At 62.2% G+C, this 23,609-nt stretch overlaps 1 protein-coding gene across 2 annotated transcripts in view; it reads right to left on the reverse strand.

Annotated features, from left to right (window-relative positions):
* Positions 1–1,548: 1,548 nt before the first annotated feature.
* CHID1 (chitinase domain containing 1) overlaps positions 1,549–23,609 on the reverse strand; it is a 30,004-nt gene continuing 7,943 nt past the window's right edge. Inside the window, exons 2-13 of one of the 2 annotated variants that reach the window (XM_028094264.2) lie at positions 20,331–20,484; positions 19,654–19,803; positions 19,283–19,415; positions 18,571–18,615; positions 18,000–18,106; positions 17,585–17,646; positions 14,393–14,485; positions 9,780–9,881; positions 9,105–9,260; positions 2,186–2,266; positions 1,885–1,927; positions 1,549–1,726 (exon numbers count right to left, since the gene is read on the reverse strand). In XM_028094264.2, the coding sequence (XP_027950065.1) occupies positions 1,628–1,726; positions 1,885–1,927; positions 2,186–2,266; positions 9,105–9,260; positions 9,780–9,881; positions 14,393–14,485; positions 17,585–17,646; positions 18,000–18,106; positions 18,571–18,615; positions 19,283–19,415; positions 19,654–19,803; positions 20,331–20,441 (1,182 nt within the window). In that variant the 5' untranslated portion in view covers positions 20,442–20,484 and the 3' untranslated portion in view covers positions 1,549–1,627. Of the gene's footprint in view, positions 1,727–1,884; positions 1,928–2,160; positions 2,267–9,104; positions 9,261–9,779; positions 9,882–14,392; positions 14,486–17,584; positions 17,647–17,999; positions 18,107–18,570; positions 18,616–19,282; positions 19,416–19,653; positions 19,804–20,330; positions 20,485–23,609 lie in introns of both variants that reach the window. The other variant, XR_003607658.2, reaches the window with a different exon arrangement.

A 23,609-nucleotide genomic window follows, 5' to 3' on the forward strand; every position in this document is an offset into this window, starting at 1 on the left:
GACGTGCAAGCTCTCACTGGACCCATGGGAACGGCTTGCAGACCTGGGACCCTTTCTGCCCACAGCCTCCTATGTGACCCCTCAGAGTCCAGCCCTGACTCAACTTCCACCATGGCCCTCGAGCGGCTTTTGTGCCCTGGTCCACCAGGGTCCCTGCCCTTCAGTACAGACCCCCACCTGTTGCCTCTGCTTGCTTCCCAGGCTCACTGTTCTCAGTGTGGGTGCCCCCGGGCGTCTGGCCACCCTCCCAGCCCCCACCCCCTTTTGCTGGTCCCACCTTCCCATGCACACCCAGCATCTGTCACCTGCTCGGCTCCCCATCTAACACCGACTCATACTGTGAGCACCCCAACTCCTAAACAGACTTCCAGACGCACTAGAGCCCAGCACCCCAGCCCTGGTGCTAGGGCTCCTGGCTCCCTTCCTGCCCCAGCCTCTGAAGCTGGGACAAGAGGCGTGCTGGCCTGTGCCTACAGCTCCATCCTCCGCTCCTGCCCACTGCCAGGGTGGCCGGTGTGGGGCTGGGGGAACCCCATGCTGTGGCCCCACGTGCCAACCCACAAGCCAAGAGGCATACACACAAACACGTGCACACACGTGCTGAGCAGTGGCTGCGCACTCGGACTTCTTGTGACGGCTCTGCTTCACCCCCACACCCCCTCTCCGTCCTTCTATTCAGGCCCAGACTCCTCACCCACGCCAGCAGGCCGTCCCGCCCACCCACCCCCAAGAGCAAGTCTGCGGCTTTGGGAGAGGGGGTGGCTGGCAGGGCCTGTCCCCCTCAGAACAGCGGGGTTCTTCCGTGGGGCCGCTCCAACAGGGCACTAGCGGGCCCTGCCCCTCAGAGCCCTTCCCGCTTCATGTCCCACAGCAGGAGAGCAGGGAGCATGGCCTCCACCCCAGGACTTGCAGCGTGGAAGCTCAAGTGCTTTGGGCAGGGCCCCAAGCTCACACACAGGAGCTGAGCAGTCATTTGGGGCTGGCTCCGCGGACAGCACCAGGCCCTGGACTGGCGTGCTTACCGAGGGGGCTCTGCTGCTCACAGCCTGCAGGCCCATGGAGCTCAGTGGCTGGGAGTGGGGGCCGGCAGCCCTTCTGGCCAAAAGCCTGGGGGGAGGGGGCCAGCTGTCTTTGGCTACTCATTCATTAAGATGCACCAGAGTCTCTCCTGATGTTTTATCCCGGGAGCCTGGCTATGCCCGTGGGCAGAACCCGACCGCCCAGCCCACTGGCACCCACGGGCTCGCAGGGTTCCTTCTGCGGGACAGGAACAGCTTCTCTGAGTCGGGCTTCGCACAGTGGCCCCCACCCCCTCGCTGGGCAGGCCGGGCCAGTATGGGCAGTGAGAGGCCGAGGCCCCTCGGCACAGCCCCAGGGTCCACAGGGGAGGGGAGAGAGCCCGGTCCTGCCACTACCCCGCCAGGCAGCAGGGGCCTGCGTCGTCTGGGCAACCGGGCCAGGACGGCCCCACCCCACATCACTGGTGAGGAGGCCTGGCTCCCAGGACCCCTTGGCCACCTCGAGGACCGCAGCAGAAACTGAACGGAAAACAGAGAAGAGTCTGTATTTCACACGTGAACTGGTCACTCCATCGCTCAGGAAAGCACACATCCGCTCGCAGCCAGGCCTAGAGCAGGTCGTAGAAGTAATCCAGGCCCTGGCCCAGCTCCCACATGGACACTCCGACGCCCAGCTCCCGGGCCAGCTCCAGCCGCACCTGCACAGACTGCGGGCCCACGGGCAGGCGTTAGCCCCACCTCTCACCCCTGGGGCAGCCCCAGTGCCGACACTGCTCACCAGGGCCTCACTGAGGACAAGGGTCCTTGTGGGGAGGGGTTGTACCCGCTGCCCCCACCCCCAGCATCAAGGCTGGCCCACACATACCTTCAGAGTTGGGTAGAAGACCATGTGCCTCCCACCGCGGCTTCTGCAAAACATGATGAGGCCTTCTGCCTCCTCCCAGCCTCTGCTTCTCCCGGCCCCCCCCCCACAAATGGAAGGGCGTGCCGGCCCCGCCTCCCCTTCCAGCAGAGGGTCTCCGTCCTGTTGGGAAGGGCCCTCCATGGGTCCCACTCCTTGGGCTGGCCCAGCCCTCAGGGGCGGTGCTTGAGCTGGTGGCCCGGGGGGCCCTTGGCCAGCCTGGGCAGGCACACCCCTCACCTAGGGCTTCCTCCTGGACACTCACTTCTTGTACTCGAAGAAATGCTCTGCTGCCTGGCTGTCCCACACGATCCGGGGCCTGTGGTCCTTCAGCATCTGGATGTACCTGCGGGAGGCCGGGCATGGGTATAGGATTCCCGAGGCCGCCCGAACACCTGGAGGGGTACGGCACCTGAGGCTGTCACAGGCAGGGCAGCGGGACTCGGGGGGCCACCCCCCCCCCGGTGTAGGCAGTGCCCGCAGCACGCCCGGCTGTGGGAGGGTCACGTGTGCACCCTGGACAGGGGAGCATAGCACGGGGCCTGGGACCCTCAGCCCTGGGCCCATGTGGGCTGAGGGCTCGTGTCCTCCCTCAGGGGTAGGGGAAGGACAGACGCTGACAGATGGCCCCTGAGACTGGGGCAGTGGCCCCGGCGGCACCTGTGGACTGTGCAGCTGAGTGTGGGACGGCACCAAGGCTGGGTGTCCCGACCAGGCCTCCTGCTGTGTCCTCTCTGCCCCACGAGTGTCCACGTGGACGGAGTGAGGGCACGTGCATTCGGAGGCAGAGCAGGTGCTCATGGGGACTGCTGAGTGTCACAGGAGGAGCAAACTCAGAGCATGTGGCTCAGCGGTCACTGGTCACCCGGGGAGGTGGGGGCTGCCAAGAGGGTCCAGGGTTTCTTTTTGGGTGAGGAAAATGTGGAATTTGAGGTGCTGGCTGCACAACTGAATGCACAGAACGCCCTGCATGGCAGGCTTGGCCACGCTGAGTTTGTGGGGTGTGAAGGATGCCTCCCCCAAAAGTGACAAGGCCTCAGATTGGAGGGTTCCGGGAAGGCCAGACACAATCAGGGTACGTGTGTGCAGGACCCACCACAGCCAGGCAGGGAGGACCCCAAGGAGGGCGGGAGGAGCGCAGGGGCCCCCCTACTCCAAAGGAAACTAGCCTGTGGCTTCTCACCTTCCGTGGCGGGGCCTGAGGTCTCCCTGCACGCCACGCCGGGACCCCCACCCCGAGACCAGAGACACGCAAGGGGCTGGGTCGAGTCTAAGCCACCCATGCTGGACTGCTGCCGAGCTGCCCCAACCTCGGGAGGGGTCCCTGCCAGCCCACACCCCTGACCTCCCACTGGCAAGGGGGCCTGGGGCCTGACAAACACAAAGGGTGGGACCACATGCCCAGTGGCCTCTCCTTGTTGCTGTTCCGGCTGCAGCCAGAGCCACCGTGCCCCACCCCCTGCCAACCGATAGCCCCCTCGGAGCGGCCCCCTGACCCGGCTTCCCCGATGGCCCCGCGACAGTCTTCTCGGGCTGGGGGTGGGCAGAGCAGGGTCTCTCTGATGTAGGCCCCCGCTCTGAGTCCAGCAGGTGCTGGGCCAGTTGCTTCTCGGGTGACATGAGGACCCTGGCCTGCAGGCAGCGGGCCCCCCCCCCCGGGCTACCTTTCATGGGCAGGACACAACCACCACAGCAGAAGGCACCCGGAGAGCCGAGCCGTGACCAAGGGTGCCCTGAAGCCAAGCAAGGCACACACCCAGCAAAAGAAGGACGAAGACCGAGGCGCAGAGCTGGACAGGAAGTCGGCCCCGAGAAGCAGCCCAGGAAGGCCTCCCAGGGCCTGCTGGAGTGAGACGGGGCACAGCACAGCGACGCTGGCAGGAAAGGCCTCGCAGGGTGGGGGCTGCAGGCCCCAAAGGTTCAGAAGAACAGGTGCCCACCTGGGTTGGTGCTGGGGATATTGTGGGGCCAGGCCAGGCCCTGGGGAACATCCTGGCTTGCCAGCGAAGCAGGACTTTGAAGGCACGGGGCCCTACAGATCAGCACCTAGACCCACACCACCTCCTGGGGGTTTCATAGCTGCCCAGAATCCCCAGAGTTGGAGACTGACCAGGCCACACAGAGGAGCCCGGCCACAGTCATGACAGGTCCATGTGTTGTCCAGGGATGGCCAACAGAGACTAGTAAGTTGGGAGGGAAACTCAGGCACTGCAGAGCACGGCCCCCTCCAGGCCCCCTTGGCAGCCACAGAACCCAGGCCTGGCCGGCAGAGGCCGGGAAACCACGTGCCAGGCCTGAGGGAGCTGGCCTCCTGCCCCCGCCACGGGCTCCTGGCTCTGTCTGGGGCCGAGCAGATGGTGAGGTGGCTGATCCCACACTCCCTGGAAGGGGGGACCAGGGACACCTGCCACAAAGGGCCCAGGGCTCATCGTCGGAGAGGCCAAGACAGGCACGGCAGACGGCCCTGAAACAGGCTGCTCGGGCTTCTGTCGGTGTGAAAGCTGGCGAGCCTGAGTGACTGTGGGGCTCCCCAGCACCCCACGCTTAGCCCATCGTCAGCTGCATGGGGAACAGGGTCCACCACCGCAGGTTCCTTGGGGGGCTGGCGAGGGTGTGCATCCCGGTGAACTGTGTTTCTAGGGTGCTGGACTGGAGCCCACCCCCCAAACAAAGGCATCAATCTACAGCCTTGCTGAGCTCCTCCGTCTGGCTCACGGATCAAAGAGATGTGGCCCTGAGAGGGGCACACATGTCAGGCCTCCTCTGCAGGCCAGGAGGTCTGCCTGGAAGAATCAGGCCGGAGGTGGAGTGAGACCTCTCAGGGCCTGAGGGGTGCCTCCCAGTTGGTGTTACAGGGGTGGGGAGGCACTCTGGTGTGGGAGGGCTCATGCCAGGTGGGGGAGGATGCTCAGGCCACACTGGGGGGTCATGCTGGCACACAGCCCAGCGCCCATCACCCCACTCTGTGTGTGTCCTTTGTTCTCATCAGGAAAGACAGCAGCTCGCACCCCAGGACCGTGGGGGGGGATGCGACCCCCTTCCTAGGCTCGACTGCCCTCTCGTGGAGGGAGGAGACGTCCCTCCTGATCCCCATCAGCCCTGTGGGCCCCTCCACGGGGCTAGCTCACTGTGATGCGAACGCCAGGGAAGGTGCTGTGCCGGGAACCGTGCTCTGCTTGAGACCCTACTTTGGCAAAGGTCCCCTAAATGTGAATCCGACTCTACGTGGGGGCCTGTGGGGAGTGACCACACCGAGGGCCGCGTGTCTGCCCCTCCACAACTCGTCTGGGGCTTGAGGCTCAAGGGTCCCTCGTTGGAACGGCAGCCTGCCACTGGGCCAGTCAGAAGCCCTTCCTGGGGCTCCTCACAGGGCTCCGAAGCCAGCCCCCCAGGTGCCCCAGCCCTGGACAGTGGGCACCCACACACCACGGCCAGGAGCATGGCCTCTTCTGCCCACCGAGGAGGGTGTGGCCCCCAGCCTACCAGGATCCGGAGGGGGACCGCCAAGGGAGGGGAAAGCCAGGCAGGAGGCGGGCACCTGCTCCTTTCCTCAAGCATCCCTGGGGGCCAAGGGCACCCTCACCCACCCGATCCCACGGCCCAGGCACACAAAGCAAGACGGCGGAGTCTGTGCCGTCAGTCCCTTTGGTCCCACAGCCCGCGATCGCCCGGGGAACGTGGGGGAATGTGGGGGAACGTGGGGGGACGCGGGGGGACGAGGAGCATGCCGGGGGCCACCATCAGGACCAGAGTCTCTGGCCTGGCCCCATTCTACAGCGAGGCGGGAGGAGGCCTGGGGTGGGGGCGACTCTGGGGCAGCCCTACACCACAGCCCTCCCCAGAAGCAGATGGGACCCCTCGCCTGCCTCAAAATCCTCAGGCCGGTCAGCACCTGGTGCCTCTAGGCTGTAGTACTGACCCTGCCTGCCCGCCGCAGCCCTGCCACCCCTGCCCAAGGCCCTCGGCCCCTCTGCAGGACACACCCACCAGGCGGGCCTCCACATGCCCTTGAGGTGCGTGAGCCGCAGCACTGTGACCGCCCTGACCCACGGGAGGCCCCGCTGAGCTGTCACCTGCTCCCGCCAGGGTCAGGCAGAGGACCGGGCAGGGTGGCAAGCGCTCCTCCCTGACACACAGCCATACCCCCTGGGCCCACAGACCACTCTCCAACCAACCCCTGCCCTCAGGCAGGCCGCAGCCGTGCTGCCCCCCTCCTCGGCCTCCCGCCCGCAGCTATCAGCAGGGCGCGGCTGGCGGGGAGGCGGAGGCCAGCAGCCTGGCGGGGGGGACACCTCAGAAGAAGGTGGGGAGCAGGGTGGGGGGACAGCCAGAAGCCCCCGCGTCTGAGGACAGGTGGCATGCGGGGGCACGCATACCCACACACACCATCATAATCGCGGCTGTGTCTCCCCGCCTCCAACAGTCAGGGGCCAGATGCTGGCGGCCAGTGAAGGCCGTGTGGTGCCTTCCATCGTGTGACCTGGGCTGGTCGCGTGCGGGGTGCACTGCCAGGCTGGGGCTAACAAGCCTGAGAACGCACTCCACGTGCTGCTGTGGGCCCACATGGAGCGTATGAACAGTAACTCTCCACCCTTGAAGTGGTGGCAGAGATGAACTGTGTCCCCCAGATTCCTATGCTGGAGTCCTGGCCCCCAGCACCCCAGGGTGTGGCCGCATCTGGAGATGGGGCCTTCACAGAGGGGCTGGAGGTAACACGGGGTCACTGGCATGGGCCCTGATCCCGTGTGACCGGGGTCCATACAGGAAGACGGAATCAGGACACAGACCCGCATGGAGGGACGACCCCATGAGGACCCAGGGAGAGCAGGGCTGTCCACACACGAGGAGAGAGGTCTCAGGGGACCCCGCTCTGTCCACGCCTGCATCCTGGGCTTCCAGTCTCTGGGACCGGCGGACGGTGAGCATCTGCGGTGTCTGTAAGGAGTGCAGGCTGCCTGAGCACCACAGGGCTAACATCTCCTGGCCCCCACAGGTCCAGGCCAGCAGAGCCTGAGGCTGGAGTACAGGCAGGTGGGTAGGGGGCACTGGGGCCCTCTGACCTTACACAAGTATGCTCCTACTCCCAGCTGACTGGTCAGCAGACACATGGCAAGGCTCCCTAAAGGCCTGGGGCTGGTGCTGGGAGCCCAAGCTCTGGACGCGGCTCTGCCCACTGTTTCCTTGAGCCGGGCACCTGGTCAGGGACAGGGGCAGAACAGGGGCACCAACAATACTTCCAGAACTTTCTCAGCAATCCCGTCAGAGAGGGGCTGCGGTGGGGAAGGGGCAGCGTGCGAGGAGCACAGAACAGCCCTGGCCAGAAGGACAGGGAAACAGGAAGGGGGAGCTCTCGGGGATGGGGCGGCCAGGTGCCGAGAACCCCAGTCTGCTGCAGGGAGACGGGGCAGCGCCCCAGCAACCGACCAGGCACCATCTCAACCCCCCAGGAGCTGGGGAGCCACTCCTTGGCCTCCCTGCCCCAGCTCCTGCTGTCTATGCCACGTCCACGCCACTTCCCAGCAGAGAGGGGCAGGCCCTGGTTCAGAGACACAGAGTGTGCCCAGTGCCAGGGGCCAGGCGAGGGGTGCCTGCAGCAGACCCCAGCATCGGCTGTGCAGACATGGGATGTGGTCCTGGAGGGGCCACCACCTGCCCATCCCCACCTCAGAGCACGGCAGATCCTGATGTCCCACCCACGGAGGGGCCCAACCCAAGGACAGCCGACGTGAGAGGTGGTCGTGGCCCCTCATGGGCATTCTCCCTTGTCCTGGTGGCCCAGCCCTCGGAGCAGGAGGGGCCTGGAGGAAACAAGGAAGCCCCCCACCCCTCTGGGTAGGTGGCTGGTAGCAGCCCCTCAGAACCCTCGAGTCCAGCCAAGGGCCAACCAAGCAGCTTCTGTCCCCCCACCATGGCACAGCTGGAGGGGCTCACCACGGATGACAGGTACGGACAGGCCTGGCGGCAGCAGGCACTCAACACCCACCCCCCTGCCTAGGCTGACACAGTGTCCCTGGCAGAGGCAGGCCTGCGGGTCACCCGCAGACACCACCCCTGCAAGGACGGCAGGCTGCAACAGGCGCGCACCCAGGTCACAGCATCTGAACCCAATCTCCACCGACAGGACAGGTCTCTAGAAGAGCGGCTGGCTCACACGGTTTCCAGACACCCCAACCGAAGGTTGAGAAGATTCAGGATTGCCAAAACACCCAGCGCCCAATAAGGCAAAATTCACAACATCTGGCGTCCAACCAGATGTCTCCTCCCTCCACGAGAGGACAGTCAAGCCTAGGAAGGGGGTCACATCCCCCCCTGCTCAGTCCCGGGGTGCGAGCTGCTGTCCAGGGAAGGCCAGCAGCTCCTGATGAGAACAAAGGACACACACAGCTCTGCAGAGCTGCAGCCAGACAGAAGCACCGGAGGAGAGCCGCCGGCTGACCAGACCCAGGACGGGCCTGACTCAGGGCGCAGCTGTCGCAGCCGAGCCCCCACGTGCGAAGAGCAGGCGACGCGGAGGACACCCGACACAAACTTCTGGACGAGAGCCCAACACGTGAGCAGGGAAGGTGGGGCGGGGACAGCACGCGAGGCACGGGCAAAGAAGCCAATGAAAACCGAGCGAGAGAGAAAATGACACGAGTATCAGGGGGCGGGGACAAGTCCACCGACCCGACACATGTGTCTGAGGGCCTGAAGGAAAAGAGAAAGAAAGGGGCAGAAAAGACGTTTAAAGAAACTGGCCAAAATTGTTCCAAATTTCATGAAAAGTATAAACACACGGGTCCCAAAAGCTCAATGAAAACCAAGTGCAAAACACATACAGAAAACCACATGAAGGGATGCCTGAGCCAACACTGCGCTGGGCACTGTCCCGACGGACAGGTCACAGCAGAAAGATGGACACAGGAAAACCCAGGATCACACACTCAGCAAAAATATCTTTCAAAAAATCAACGCCAAACGAGGCTTCCGTGCCACTCGTGCTGGGAAGGCGGTCTGCGCGCCTGTGGACGGGGCGGAACTTCAAGGGGTGTCCCGCCCCCCGACCTGAGAGGCTCAGCCCTGCCCAGCCCCTCCCCAGCTCTCAGCCACCACCTCCAGGAGACTCGCAGACCCCTGGCAACGAGGGCCTGGGATGCAGGACAGCACGGGGGGCCGCGCTGCATGGTGGGGAGCCCTGGGCTCACCTGGCCCCAATGACGGGCTCACGCGCATCCCTGGAGGCTGCATAGTCCATGCCGTAGAGGTTGAGGCCCAGGAGGATCTTGCTGCGCCACTTGGACTTGGGGTCCAGGACCTGGACGCAGGCTCGAACCCAGGACAATGGTGCATTGGGGCCAGGCCTGCGGGGGGGAGGGAGGAGTGGGTTTCAGCAGTAGGCAGAGGCCTCAGGCCACGCACTCTGGGCACCTCAGGCTGTGGCGGGGGGAAGGGAGGGCAGCAGACACAGGCCTCCCACGTGCCTTCTAGCTGGACCCAGGCCTCTGCGGTGGACAGAGGCAGCAGTGAGTGGTGCTGCGACCCCGCCCACAGGGGCACCTTCTCGTTGGCAACACGGCAGGCCCAGTGTCAGCGGCCACTATGCTGGCAGGGATGGACACCCCAGGACGGTGTTCCCACGAGGGCTGTCCTCTGCCCTCCGTCAACCGCCCCGGAAATGTGAAGGCTGCCCAATGCAGGGGCAATTGTGGGCCAGGCCCCCCATGTCCCTGGAACCAAGTGCTGACAGCAGTGTGGCCCCAAGCATGCTGGTGGCAAACCAGGCCTTGCCCCTCTGCCTGTCCGGTGTCCGGGCCCCAGAGGAGGCAAGCATCTCTGTGCCAGGTCGTGGAACCCGCTAGGCCCTTGGCGCCCACACTCACTGCTGTGCTGTGGGGTAGTCGTAGGTCATGAGGCTGAAGCCGTCCAGCACGGGGGCCAGCTGCTCAAACTCCTTGTGTGTGAACATGCCCAGCTGGTCCGTCCTGCAACAAGATACACATGTCCACCACTACGCGTCTCGCACAGCCCAGCCAGCCCCGTCCCCAGCTGGCACCCGAGTCCACCTGAGGACCCAGCAAGCTGGCTGTGGGGGCACCCAGACCATGCCCCTCCCTCCCTCCGCTCTGGGAGGGCTGCAGGTCACTTTCCCTGGAAAGTAACTGGTCACTCGGTTACAGGGCACAGCCTGCGGCTAAGTCAGGGCCACATTCCAAGAGCAGGGATGGGCTGAGAAGGCCAGCAGATCGAGCCCAATGTTGGCGGTCAAGCAAAGGCTCATTTCTCTCTGTGTCCCAGCCCTCCCCACCATGCATCCGAGGGCGAGAGCAGCCTAGCTCCGGGATGGCCTCATTCCCCCAGGTGGTCTGTCTGCTAGCCTGTCTGCTCTGCCTGCAGCAGCCCCTAAGACTGCCAGATCCCCAGGGGGACTCTCCACATCGTGAGTAGAGACAGGACCCCTCTTCTTAGCCTGCACCCCGGAAACCCTGGGCAAGTGTGTCCCACTGCAGGGACCTCAGAGACGGTCATCCATTCCATGGGACCCAGGTGACCCTGAGATACTCTGTGTCAGGGCAGCCCCACTCAAGCCCAGAGCAGAGCCTCTCCAGCTGCCTTTGGGGGGAGCAGGCAGGATGCCAGGCCCAGGCCCCGCAGAGACACGGGCACCCACAAGACCTGAAGATAAGCAGTGCCAGCAGACAATGGCCTCAATGAGGAGCATCAGACACAATGGGGTGCTCAGGGACACATCTGGGGGCAGATGTTTTGCTGGGCCAGGACAGCCATACTCCCTGATGGGGACAACCCCCCGGAGTGGGCCGGAAGATGCCAGGCCCCAGTAGAAAGAAGATGGGCCACAGGTGGCTTGTGGGTACACGTCTCGTACCCTCCAGGCCTCAGCCCTGGGGAAGCACAAGAACAGTGGGTACGTGGGTTCTGGGAAAATGCTTCCCATTTCAAAGGCTCACCCATCTCCAGGTGGGACATTCGCTTAAGAACCCAGACACCTAGGCCTGCCATTGCCGGACTCAGTGGCTCAGGAGGGGAGGCAGGGTGTGGGCGGCAGTGAGGCAGTCTAGTGGGGGGGGGGCGCACCCCTTAGTCCCATGTCTTGGTCCCTGCAGTGCCCGGTGGTTTCCGCAGAGCATTTGGTGCCAGAAACCTTCCCTGCTCAACTGGGAGAGGGGACCCCAGCCAGGGTCCTGGAGGGGCCAGGACCAGGTGTGAAGGAAAGGCCAGCTGGGGGCAGGACTCCGGCAGGCATGGGGCAGCAGGAAATGAGCTGGGGGGAGGTCCCCAGGAGGCCCACTAGCAAACCCACTCCATGAGGCAGAAGGCCTGCCTTCTCCAGGCCCGCTGGTGCTCAGAGCAGACACTCCTGACGAGGGCCATGGGGGTCGGGGAGGCGCTTCTCTCGTTAATACCCTGCCCTGAGAAGTCCCAGTTTAGGGAGGGCTGCTGGAGAAGTCTGGACCAGGCTCACGTCAGGCACGACTCCCTGAGCCTCTCCTCCTTTGCGAACTTCAGGGGCTGCCCTGTCAGAGGCGGTTTCCGCTTTGTGGAGCCTATGCTACAATCCCACCCTCCCCTGTGCCCACCACACCCTTCCTGGGGCATCCAGCTCTTCTGGGCCCATCCTCCACACGGGCACCAGCCTCCTGCAACAAGCCGGGCTCCCACACCCCTCCTGCTGGGATGGCCCTGGTCTGCCGGATGCTTCTGGCTGAGTCACCTTCTCTCCAGCCGCGGGCATCCCTCCTTTCTAGAAGGCTGGCAGCCACGCAGGCCCCTCTACTCTGAGAACCCACTGCTGCCAGCCTGCGTGCCTCCAGGGCCTCTGCCCTCCCCAGGACTCCCAAACCTCCATCCTCAGCCCCTCCTGCTTCACCCCCACATGGTGGACGCCTCCCTCGTCCATCACCCTGACCGGCTGCCATGTCTGGGGCTGAGCCCCACTGCCGGTCACCCCACCTGCTGGGGACCCCACCTCTCATGGTGCCGACTGGTCTCTTCCCCAGAGAGGGTCCTGTCCCATCTCCCTAGTTCCGTGGCCACATGCTTGTAGCTTGACGCTGCACCCCTCTATCTTCCCCCAGACACCAAGACCGGCCACCTATTGGTGGTAAACCCCAAGTCCTACCCCTGACCAGCCCTCTTGTGGCCAACCCCCGTGGGGTCAGTGCAGGCTCTGTGCGTGGCCACTGGCCCCTGCCACCAGCCACAGGGCGGCCCCCAGTGTGTGCAAGGCAGGTGTCACTGACCGTACTCTATCAGGGCACCCACGTCTGCTCCCCACAGGCCTGGTGGCCCAAGCCCCTGACAGCCTCTGGAGCCCCAGACACAGGCCCACAGCAGGAAAAGGCATCGCATGCATGCTATCGTCCTGCGTGCCACAGCCGTGCTGAGGTGAGCAAAGAGCCCGACTGCGCCCTGCTGCAGAAAATGCCAAGAGGCATTTACGGGCTTGTCTGCTGGGGAGCTGTTAGCAAGAGTGTGTGTGTGTGTGGGGGGTCAATGTCGTCAGTAAACTGAGCTCCTGTGGGGCACCACCAGCCAGAGCCTCGGGGGAAACACTGGGCGGGCGGACAGCTGGGACAGCCCAGCCCAGGCCCACATCCTGGTCGCCAGGAGGGGCTGGCCCGGCCGTGCCCACAGCCCATCACACCCAGAGCCCCCACCCTCAGCCCTGACCACACTGGCCACGGTCCCCCCGCCTCTGGACATCCACCTCAGCTGCCTTACGAGGGTGCATCCTCCCTTGGTGGCTGCAGGGTGAGGGGCGGGCCGTCTACTTCCTGCCTAGGTGCCAGGAGCTCGGGGTAAGAACCCCTGGGCACAGATGCACCCCACCGCAGTCCACTTGCCCTTCCAGGCCAGGCCCAGGGGTGGACCTGAGGGGCGTCCAGCCCCCGCACCCTCCCACACTCTCCAGCATATCCTCTGCACCCCCGCCCTATGCATGTGCCGAAGCTGCTAGGTTCTGTGCAGAGGGCTGCAGGTGGGCGCCCCGGCCCTGCCTCTGGCCGTGGGACTGCGCAGCACCAGCCCTCAGCCTGAGGAGATGCCCCCAGCCTCTGAGGATATTACCTCCACTTAGGGCACCTCCTATACCCATCCCACAAACGGATACTGACCAGAAAGGATGACAGGGTCTCAACCCGGCCAAGCATCCCCGGTCCCCAAGCCACCCACAAAAACTGGGAGGAAATGGGCACCAAGCACCATGGCCAAACCCACAGGCTCTAGAGGGTCCACGCCTTGGCCTTCCCAGAGGAAAAGCTCCTCTTCCAGTCCCAGTCCCAGCCCCAACCTCAGGCAGCCACGAGAGGCCCCGCCCTGGGAGCAGCACAGCTCCCCACCGGAGCCAGCCCCAGGACACATGCGCACCCCACACACATTCACCAGTGTTCACAAATACATCCGTATGTGTGGGATGAAGGACGACAGACAGGTGGCACTCCGGGTGGGCTCCCTCCCGGGTTGAGCAGCACCTGCCCTGCTCCAGGAGGGAGGTGTTGGCCTGTGGGACCCTCCCCACCCACAGTGGACTGAGGACCTTGAGAGTGTGGAGAGAAAACTCAGATAGCAGGCTGATGCCCAGGTAATGCAAAGGGCATGGGGAAGCACAGTCCACGGCCTCTGGTGGCACACAGCGGGGACTGTGGGGCATGAAGGCCAGGCAGGCACTGTCCCCAGGGAACTTCTGTCATAACTGCTGGAGCGCCCCGCAGGCTCCGTGGGCCAACTGGTGCTTCTGTGAGCCCGTCAGCCTGGGAACCACAGCTGGACATCACAGCCCCAGAGGCCCACCCATCCTGCTGCCACTTGACAGGGTGGGCCAGCTGCTTCGTCCCAGGGCAGCAGGTGGGAGGGAGCCCAGTGTGCACCTGTGGGCCATGGGGCTGGGCTGGCAAAGGCCAAGCAGAGCCCTCAGTTGGTCCCACCCAGACCTCTGTGGCCGCCTCCCCAACAAAGCCCTGCCATCTGACCTTGGGTCTGCCCCTGGTCCCCACAACAGATCTGGAGCATCCATGGTGCCCAGCACTGGGTGACACCCTGGGCAGAGGGGACATGGCTCCAACAACTAGGGCCTGGGCTGCTTGTCCTCCCTGTGCCCTGGGTTCCAGAAGGGCTGCCTCACTGGGCTGGGGAGGGTGAGCAGCCAGGCCAGGGAAGAAGGTGGTGTGACCACACAGCCCGGAACTCCCAAGGATGCGGCAGGTGTGGATTCCCTAAAGCTCTGTGTTGTGGTGAAGCTCCAGGGCTATACCTGAGAGTGAGTAGAAGTGTCTAAAAGACGCAACCCCTCAAACTGAGGAACTCCTAACATCTTCCAACACTTGGCTGGAAGGGCGTAGCCTTCTGCTGCTGATGTGCGAGGAAATGCCACCGTGGCTGACATGGATGCCCAGCCCCAGCTCCCACGGCATCTACCCACCCAGGGCTGCTACTGACTGGGACAGAGCTGCCCGCCCCCAGCAAGCAAGGCACTTACCCAGGAGTGACAGCCGGTGGGATGACCAGGATGGCCAGCAGCCGGGCCTGATGCAGGGCCTCAGCCAGGTGGGTGAGCATGTGGATGAGGCCCCTGCAAAGAACCAGATCAAGAACAGGAAGTCGAGGGGCCCGACCCAGACCCGCTACAGGGCAGGCGCCCCTTCACGGGCACTTTGTGCCCTGGAGGGCTCCAGTGTGGCCCTGCACCGTGCAAACGCTTGAGCACCAGGGCAGCCCAGCAGGTCCTGCAGGGGTCACCCTCCACCCAAACTGGGCCTGCTCAGAACTTGGCTGGTCCCTGTCCTTCCTCGCTCAGGGTCACCGAGAATGGCATGGGGAACAAAGGGACATCTGGGCAGCACCCCATCACCTCTGGACTCTCCCAGACACACAGCCTGCCCAGGGGGTGGAGAAGGACCTACATGTGCCCAACATGCTGACCTGCTGGTGGCTGGGTCAGCCCAGGCCACGAAACACCACCTGACCTATTGGGTGCCACACAGCACCTGAGAGATGCCCCAGGACCAGAACAGTGAGGACAGCTCCACCAACCAGGCCTTGTGCTGTGGGGGGAGTCCTAGCCTAGTACCCAAAGCACTGGCCTCAACTACCCAGCCCCCTCCTGTGGCCACTCCCAGTCTGGGAGACACCCAGACACAGCCGTCTGTCTCAGTCCTAGGCAGGGGGGCATCTTCAGCCCTAGGACACAGAAGGAACACCTGTAGGTGGGCATCAGGTGTGACTCTCCACTTGTGCATGGGCATGTCTCAACAGGAAGCGGGCCACCAGGTGGGGGACTGAGAAGCTGGAGTCATGGACTCCTCTGGCCCTAGAGACGTGGCAGGTATGCCCAGTGGAATGGAGACTAACCCGGCTCCAGGCACCACCTGGGAGCACCTGTCAGGCACCCCTATCCCCCTCATGCCATGTAGCAAGGACCACCAAGTGACAGGTGCCCAGGAGCCCTGCAGGTGGCTAAGCTGCGCTCTGTGTTCAGTCTGGCCTGGGCCCAGTCTGCAGAGCCCAGTGAGTCCACCCCTCACGCACAGCGCAGATCAGAGGGGCTAAGGCACGGGGATTCTCACCAGCACGGACGGTAGGGCTGTCCTGGCTACCCCTGCACGGCCAGGGCATGGGGCCCAGTGCCCACCTCCAGGCCCCACCCCACACAAATGTGCAAAAGAAGGGTGCGGCCCCGGCTGTCCTGACGAGGGTGGGCCGGGTACTGACTGCTGGAGCGCGGCTCAGGAGTGAGCCCTGGCGCGCGGAGCCTCTCCGGCAAGGAGGCGGCCTGGGCTCCAGTCAAGTTCTTGGGGAGCACACGCCCCTATCCACTCTGCAGCACCCCCCGGCACTGGCTGTCCTGGCTTTCTGGACGGCCCCAGGGCTGTGTCTTTGTGAGAAGGGAAGGGTGGTCTTGTGCCTCTGGGGCAGCACCCACCAGCTGGGGACCTGGGGTCACCTGTGTGCCCTGGGCATGTGTGGAGGGGACCGGGCCACTCACTAGAGCTGGGCACCATCCCTGCGTGCTGCAACTGCTCAGACCACCTGCTCCTCCGCAGTGCACCTCTGTGGGAGGGAGGCCCGGGGGACCCGTGTCCAGGGCGTCAAGGCGATGCTGTGCCACCGTGCCCACCACACCACGCAGGCCATGTGCCCCACAGCAACTGCCGACAATGGCCTTACCAGGCTGACCTCTGGAGAAGGAACGGTGCCCTCGGACACCTCGTCAGACACCCCAATGAGAGTGACAGGTGGGGACGGCCTCCTGAAATGTTTCCATCATGCCTCGCTGCTGCCAGGCCCATTCCGTCCTGGGAACTGGCTCCCAGGTAGCGATGTGCCCAGAGCCACCTGTCATCCTGGCTGCTCTCTGCCCCGCTCCACCTGGCCCCTGACTGCCCTGCTGGCCGCCCCCTCATCACGGGCCTGCTACATCCTGGCTGCGGCTCAGGTAGGCGCCCACCCTCTGCAGCGAGCCGGGGCAGAATGAAGCTGCCTGGTGAGAAGCTGCAGGGGAAGGTCTCCAGCTCCGCCTCCAGAAGGTGCTGGAAGGCCACCTTGTCAGGTATGTTGCCTGGGAGGAGAAGTGAGGAAGGTCTCTTGGCCGAGAGCCAGGACCCCAGGCACACTGGCCCTGTGCCAGCTCCCGATAAACACAGGAAGCCTCTCCACTGGGCTCGCACTCTCTACCCATCCTCCCCGCCGAAACTGGGCTAATGGCCCTCCTAGGGCTAGGGGCTTGGGCCCAAGTGCAGTGGGAACCACAGCTGCCCACACAGGCCTGTCCCTCCAACCTGGGCAAGGAGCCCCCGGGCGTGCCTGGCTCCAGGCACAGACGAGAGCCAACAGCATGCCTTCCACCTGTACTCGGGCACTGCCTCTGAGTGGGCAGAGAGTGGCCTGCAGTTGCAGGACAGAAGGGGGGCCGCCCTGGGGGCAGCCCTAGCCCAGTGCTCCCTGCTGGGGCAGGCGGGCGCGGAGAAGCGGGGGCGCGGGGCGAGGACGGAGGGACTCAGGCTTTGAGCTGGGACTCCTTCAGGCAGAAAAGGGAGGGGATGTTCCAGAGCCAATGGTAGTTGGCTGACAGCTCCTGCCGTCCCTGGCATTGTGCGGGCTACACCAGCACTCTGCCACGCGAACACCCGAGACACTCTGCGCAGTACAGCTCGGGACTCCCTCGGCCCTTCGTGGAGCTGACCCCCATGTCCCTGATGGAAGTGGGTGGTGGTTGCTGCAGGCAACACGTGACCACTCCCGCCCGGCCTGGTCACTCTGGCCACAGACAGGGTGGGTGCCACCGTGAGGGGAGCACGCAGAGCCTGCGGGCCTGGGCAGCTGACTCTTGCCCTAGACGACTCGGTGGCCAGAGTCAGCGGATCTCTTCTCAGCAGAGGGGCTCCTGCTCATGTCCAAGCCTGACCCTGCCGTCACCACCTGGGCCAGTCTCCCCCAGCGCACTCCTGGGGGATGCTTATCACATTCCCTTCACCATCCACGCAGGCGTCCAGGCGGGCAAAGCAACAGTGCAGCCAGAGCCGGACGCTGGCCCTCGGCTGCTTCCAGGGCCATCCCTGCCCCTGGGTGTAGACCGTGGGAAGAAGGCCCTCCCCGCGATGGGCCTCCCTCAGTCCTTCCTCTACCCCCTCCAGGACGCCGGGGGGACAGGAAGAGCACAGAACCCACTCACAGGTGCTTCTGGCTCAGCAGCTGGCTCCAGACCTCCACCACGAAGCCGTCCAAGTGCTGGCTCTGAAAGGCACAGGGCAGATGGGGAGGGTCCAGTGAGCCCGGAGTGGGGGGTGGGAAGGTACAGAGAGCCAGCCACTGCCACCCACACAGTGAGGTCATGGCAGGCCCCGAAGCCCCTCTTTGAAGGGTGCAGTGTGGAGGTCCCCAGAGCAGCCAGGAGCAGAGGGGCTTGGCCTTGTGTGTCCCGTCCACTTGTGTGCCTCTCCAACCCCATCCCCTGGGGGCCTGAAGGGCCAGGAGGGCAGTGGGCAGCCGGATATCGCCCAAGGGCAGCCTCCCAGCCCAGAGGACCTCTGTGGTCAAGAGGAAGCCTAGGGCAGCCTGTGCTGAGCCCATGCAGTGCCAGGCCTCACCTTGGCCACCTGGACCACAGTCTTGCCAAGCTCTTCTATCTCGTCCTCGCTGTCTAAGACATTCCGGAAGTCCTCATGAGTCCAGTCCTCAAACAGGAGTCGGGGCACTTGGGGAATAGACCCACACAGGGATTGTGACCCCTCTGTACTTGGCCCCGCCCTCAGGGCAGCCCTTGGCCACCACAGCAGAGTGACCACATAGCTGAGCGCCCACATGGCCTGCCAAGGGAGGGGCGTTGGGTAATGCCGACCTCTTTCCCCCTCACACACTAAGTTTCTGGGTGCCCGCTCCTCACGCCTGGCTCCTGCCGGAACGACTTCCACTCTGATTGGTCCCTAGCTGGCCCCACCCCCCAGGGCTCCTCCGGTTCGGCCATCACCTGTCCCCTTGCTCCAATCCCCAGCCCCTGCTAAGCCCACTGTACTTTGGGAGCACCCGTGCCAGCTGTGAGCTCCAGGACTGGGCAGGTAGGGCCGGCATCACTCTCAGCCCGGTCCTGCCAGGGCCTCTACCTCACAGTATGTGGCTTAAGGGCTGGGTGCCCTGACAGCCCAGCCCCAGTGGACTTACCAACACGTAAGCCCTTGGCCTGCTTCCTGACTGCCCGCATCCACCCTGTGGGACAAGGAGAGCCCAGTCAATGCGGGGACACATGAAGACCCAGCCCACCCCAAGGAAGAAAACGCCGGGGCCCCTGCAATGGATGTGCAGAGGGGAGGCAGCAGGAGAGAATCTGTGGGTCCAGCCCCCTCCTCCTCTTCCTCCCCCTGCAGAGCAGCCAGGGCAGGTCAGACCTCTAGGTCACTGGGGAGAAAGTGGTGGCATCGGCCACATCTAGAGAAAAGTAGCCTCCAAGGCGGCTAGGACTGTTTCTTGGAGCTAAAGGGTGCCTGAGGGCCAGGTCCCAGGGCTGCCCAGCCTGTGTCTTCCGACACTGCCCTCCCAGCATCGAGGGGTGACTTCAGGTCTCAGAACACCACAACTAGCTCACGCGCCCTCTCTTCAAACCCCAAAGGAGGACGGCTATGTGAACTTGAATGCATGCTCACAGAGGCGGCTGCCAAGATAGCCGGGCCCTCCTGGACACCTCCTCCCTGGACCCTGTGTGCAAACTGCCACAGGGACAGGCTTTGGGCCAATGCCAGACGGTCGCACCTCGTGCACACACACTCAGCTACACACACACTCCCAGACATACAGGGCCCCACCCTCACACTCACACACATGCACTCACACCCTCTGGGCCCTCAGGACGAGCACAGATGGGCAGCAACGTGAGAACCTTGGTCCACATCGTGAAGGCCGGTGACCTCAAACATCTCCCGACCCCGCCGCTTCAGCTGCAGCCACACGGGCGAGATGTGCGTGAACTTGCTCCCGAAGACCTTCGCAACATTGTAGCCATGGCTGTTCCACTGGCAGAAAATGGAGAACAGGTGAGTGCACTTGCAGCTGGGGACAGAGGGCCCTAGAGACACCAGAGGACCACCTGTGCCATGTGGGACAAGTCCCCAGAAAACCCTTGGGATGGCTGTCAATTCTTCCAGAGGCCTCTCTCCCCATGTACCTGCATGGCAGCAACCCCGGGAGGCGAGGACCCCAGTGGCCACCTTGCCCTTGGGACCTCCCTATCTGCCCCAGGGCCTGGCTTACTGGAGTGACGTAGCCCAGGACGTCCCCAGCAAAGTGCCTCTCCCGGGCCTTTGCTGAGCAGTAGCTACGATGCTCCAGAACCACATCCTCAGCCCTAAGGTCGGTCACCACCAGACCCCGGTCTTGGACAGGCTTCTCTGAAAACTGTGTCTGAAATAAAAGCAACAGGACAAAGTGGTCAAGGCCTGCTGTCCACAGGCAGGACACGGGACCCCGAAGAACAGCAACGGTGCTCTGATCAGCCAGGCACTGTGTCCTGGGATCAACACAGTGCCGCTGACCGGAGACCACAGGGAAAGGCCTACCCTCGAGGAGCTGACAGTCCCTGAGGACTCACTCTCCCATCCCAGAAAAATGGTGCAGAGGCATGGCATGTCTCTTGTTTGATCCACTCGACCACCGCTAATATCATAGAACTCCACAAGGCAGGACAAGAGTATGGCCATGGGAAGAAGCAGAGGCAGGGTGAGGGCCGAAATCTGGGCCAGTGGGAGCAGGCACACCCTCAGCCCCTTCGCCAGAAGCTGCTCCCTCTCAGGCCATTGGCCAGAGCCCCGGGCAACACTGGCCAGCTGCCTGAGGAGGCCCCAGCCTCCCGGCTTACAGAGCACTGCATCACAGGCCTCGGCACATGACTCCAGGGGGCAGGAAGAGGTCAACCCCCAGAACACCCCTACCTTCTCCAGCAGCGTCTTCGAGGCAGCCTTTTTGGCATCTGACTTTGACAGAGTAGTATGAACAGAGCTGCAGGCCAGAGCAAGCCAGAGCGTGCTGAGCAGTGTCCTCATGGTGGGAGTATCACAGTGCAGTCCAACCTCGGGGGCCAGGGGGCTGTAGAGAGAGCAGGGCACACATGACCACCAGCAGTGTAGGGTGTCCCCTCTGCCAAATGGAGCACCTCATAGGGCTTGGGTTCTCGTGGCACTGGCCTGGGCACTGGCCCCAGACAGAGCCCTACCCTGGGCCAGCCCTAGTGGCCTGACTAGCCTCTGGCACTGCTGGGCCCCTTGTTCCTCAGATGTCCAGAAAGGGGCCTCCCTGCTGCTGGTCAGAAAGCCTTCCCCCACTGCCTCAGGGCTGCCCTGACCACGGGTGCCATCCAGGAAAACGGTGGCTGCCCCCCACCAACCCAAAGAAATCCAGGCTACTGGAGGCTTAAGTGTAAAACAGCAGCGCCATGGAAAGACCTAGAAGAAAATATGGGTGCCCGCTTCTGTAAACTCAGGGCGGAGAAGGCCCTTCCAAGTACGTCAGCAGTGTGGAAGTTAGGGAAGAACAGGCCAACGGAATTCATTATATAGAAATGTGACAGGGGCGCCTGGGTGGCTCAGTTGTTAAGTGTCTGCCTTCGGCTCAGGTCATGATCCCAGGGTCCTGGGATCAAGTCCCACATCCGGCTCCCTGCTCAGCGGGGGAGTCTGCTTCTCCCTCTCCCACTCCCCCTGTTTGTGTTCCCTCTCTCTCTGTGTCTCTCTCTGTCAAATAAATAACATCTTTAAAAAAAAAAGAAATGTGACACTTTCATTTAGGAAAAAAGCAAATTTAAAGAAATAATAAACCAGAAAAAAATTAGAACGTACTTCACAAAGCATTCCTACCCATTATCTATCCATAATGAGCAAAGAACTTTTACAAATCAAGAATAAGAGGCTCCAATAAAAAATGCCCCACTATAAAAATATAGGAAAACGAAGAAGTGTAGTCATATCTCTTAGTACACAAAACCCCAAACTCCCTAACACACAGCTGCCCCATACAGACATGCTATCACAGGTACCCTGTAAAGCCAGGCATACCCCATAATAGAGATACCCCATAATAGATATACTGTGTAATAAAGACTCATTGTAACATAGAGATATCCCACAATGCAGAAGTACCCCACGTTATACACGCCCAAGATGCAGAGATGCCTGTAATACACAGAGATGCCCTGGGGTACACAGAGACACCCTGAAATACACAGAGATCCCCCCGGGATACACAGAGATCGCCTGGGACATGCAGAGACGCCCTGGAATATGCAGAGATCCCCTGGAATACTCAGAGTTCCCCTGGAATAGGCAGAGATCCCCTGGAATATGCAGAGGTGCCCTGGAATACATAGAGATCCCCTGGAATACACAGAGATCCTCTGGAATAGGCAGAAACACCCTGGAATACACAGAGACGCCCTGGAATATGCAGAGGCACCCTGGAATACACAGAGATCCCCTGGAATACATAGAGATCCCCTGGAATACGCAGAGATCTCCTGGAATACACAGAGATCCCGTAGAATACACAGAGATCCTCTGGAATACACAGAGACGTCCTGGAACACGCAGAGGCGCCCTGGAATATGCACAGATCCCCTGGAATACAAAGAGATACTCTGGAATATGCAGAGATCACCTGGAATATACAGAGATGCCCTGGAATAGGCAGAGATCCCCTGGAATACTCAGAGATGCCCCGGCATATGCAGAGACACCCTGGAATGCGCAGAGATCCCCTGGAACAGGCAGAGATGCCTTGGAATACGCAGAGATCCCCTGGAATATGCAGAGATCCCCTGGAATATGCAGAGACACCTTGGAATGCGCAGAGATCCCCTGGAATAGGCAGAGACGCCTTGGAATACACACAGATCCCCTGGAATACGCAGAGGCACCCTGGAATACACAGAGATCCCGTGGAATACACAGAGATCCCCTGGAATACGCAGAGACACCCTGGAATACACAGCGATCCCCTGGAATAGGCAGAGATGCCCTGGAATACACAGAGATCCCCTGGAATACACAGAGACACCCTGGAATACACAGAGATCCCCCGGAATACACAGCGATTGCCTGGAATAGGCATAGACGCCCTGGAATATGCAGAAATCTTCTGGAATACTCAGACATACCCTGGAAGATGCAGAGATCCCCTGGAATACACAGAGACACCCTCAAATACACAGAGATCCCCTGGAATATACAGAGGCGCCCTGGAATACACAGAGACCCTCTGGAATATACAGAAATGCCCTGGAATATGCAGAGATCTCCTGGAATAGGCAGAGATGCCCTGGAATATACAGAGATCCCCTGGAATACACAGAGGCGCCCTGGAATACACGGAGATCCTCTGGAATACACAGAGATGCCTTCAGCCCCAGAAACAGCACCTCGGCTTCACTGGCAATTAAAGGAGTAGACATGCAGTGTTGGTGAGGACTACAGGGTATGATGCTAACGGTGTGGACTTGGGGCAGCAACAATTCTCGCAAGCTGTTCCTGGGAATTCAATTTGCGAAAATCTTTTGCATGACAATCTAGTCATAAGTATACTTTCCAACACGTGTTTCCTTTCACAAATTACACTTTGGGGGACTTCTGCACTTATGTGGAGAACCCATGAGGAGGTTCATCACAGTACTGTTGAAAGAGAATAACACACATTTCCATATGCTGGAGTATGGACAGGCACTATGATGCTCACAGTGCACTGGTCGGTGCAAATGTGACAAAGTGCACACATGCAAAAGGATCTCAGCTTTATTTAAGAATTCCTATGTGTATACACACCTACAGAGAAAGATACAGAAAGGGTGATGCTAAAAAGTAAATGAGGAGGCTATCTGGACTGCTGATCATTCTGTATCTTTTTGGCTTTAGCTGTATTTTCTGGCTTTCCTGCACTGGACTTTTATGAGCTTGCAGTTCTCTTTTAGGTTCTGCCCCCACCCCTCCCCCCGCCCAGCAATGCTGACTCCTTGTTTTTCACTCTCAGGGCAGCTGAGTAACAAGCAGGCCCAGGCTGGCTGTAGTCCTGAACGAGGCTCTAAGGTGTGCAAATGTGTTGGTCCACAGACTCACGGCCCCGGTGGACTGCCCCCTCCAGACCAGCTAAGGAACCACTTGCTGGCAGAGCCAGAGGAGACCCTACAGGCCCTGGGGAGCCAGCCTAGCCTCCTGCCCAGCAGGCAG

The sequence above is a fragment of the Eumetopias jubatus genome, unplaced genomic scaffold (genome assembly GCF_037043125.1).
Source record: "Eumetopias jubatus isolate StellerSeaLion01/CBP00866 unplaced genomic scaffold, mEumJub1_p1.0 scaffold_13, whole genome shotgun sequence".
Lineage (NCBI taxonomy): Eukaryota > Metazoa > Chordata > Mammalia > Carnivora > Otariidae > Eumetopias > Eumetopias jubatus.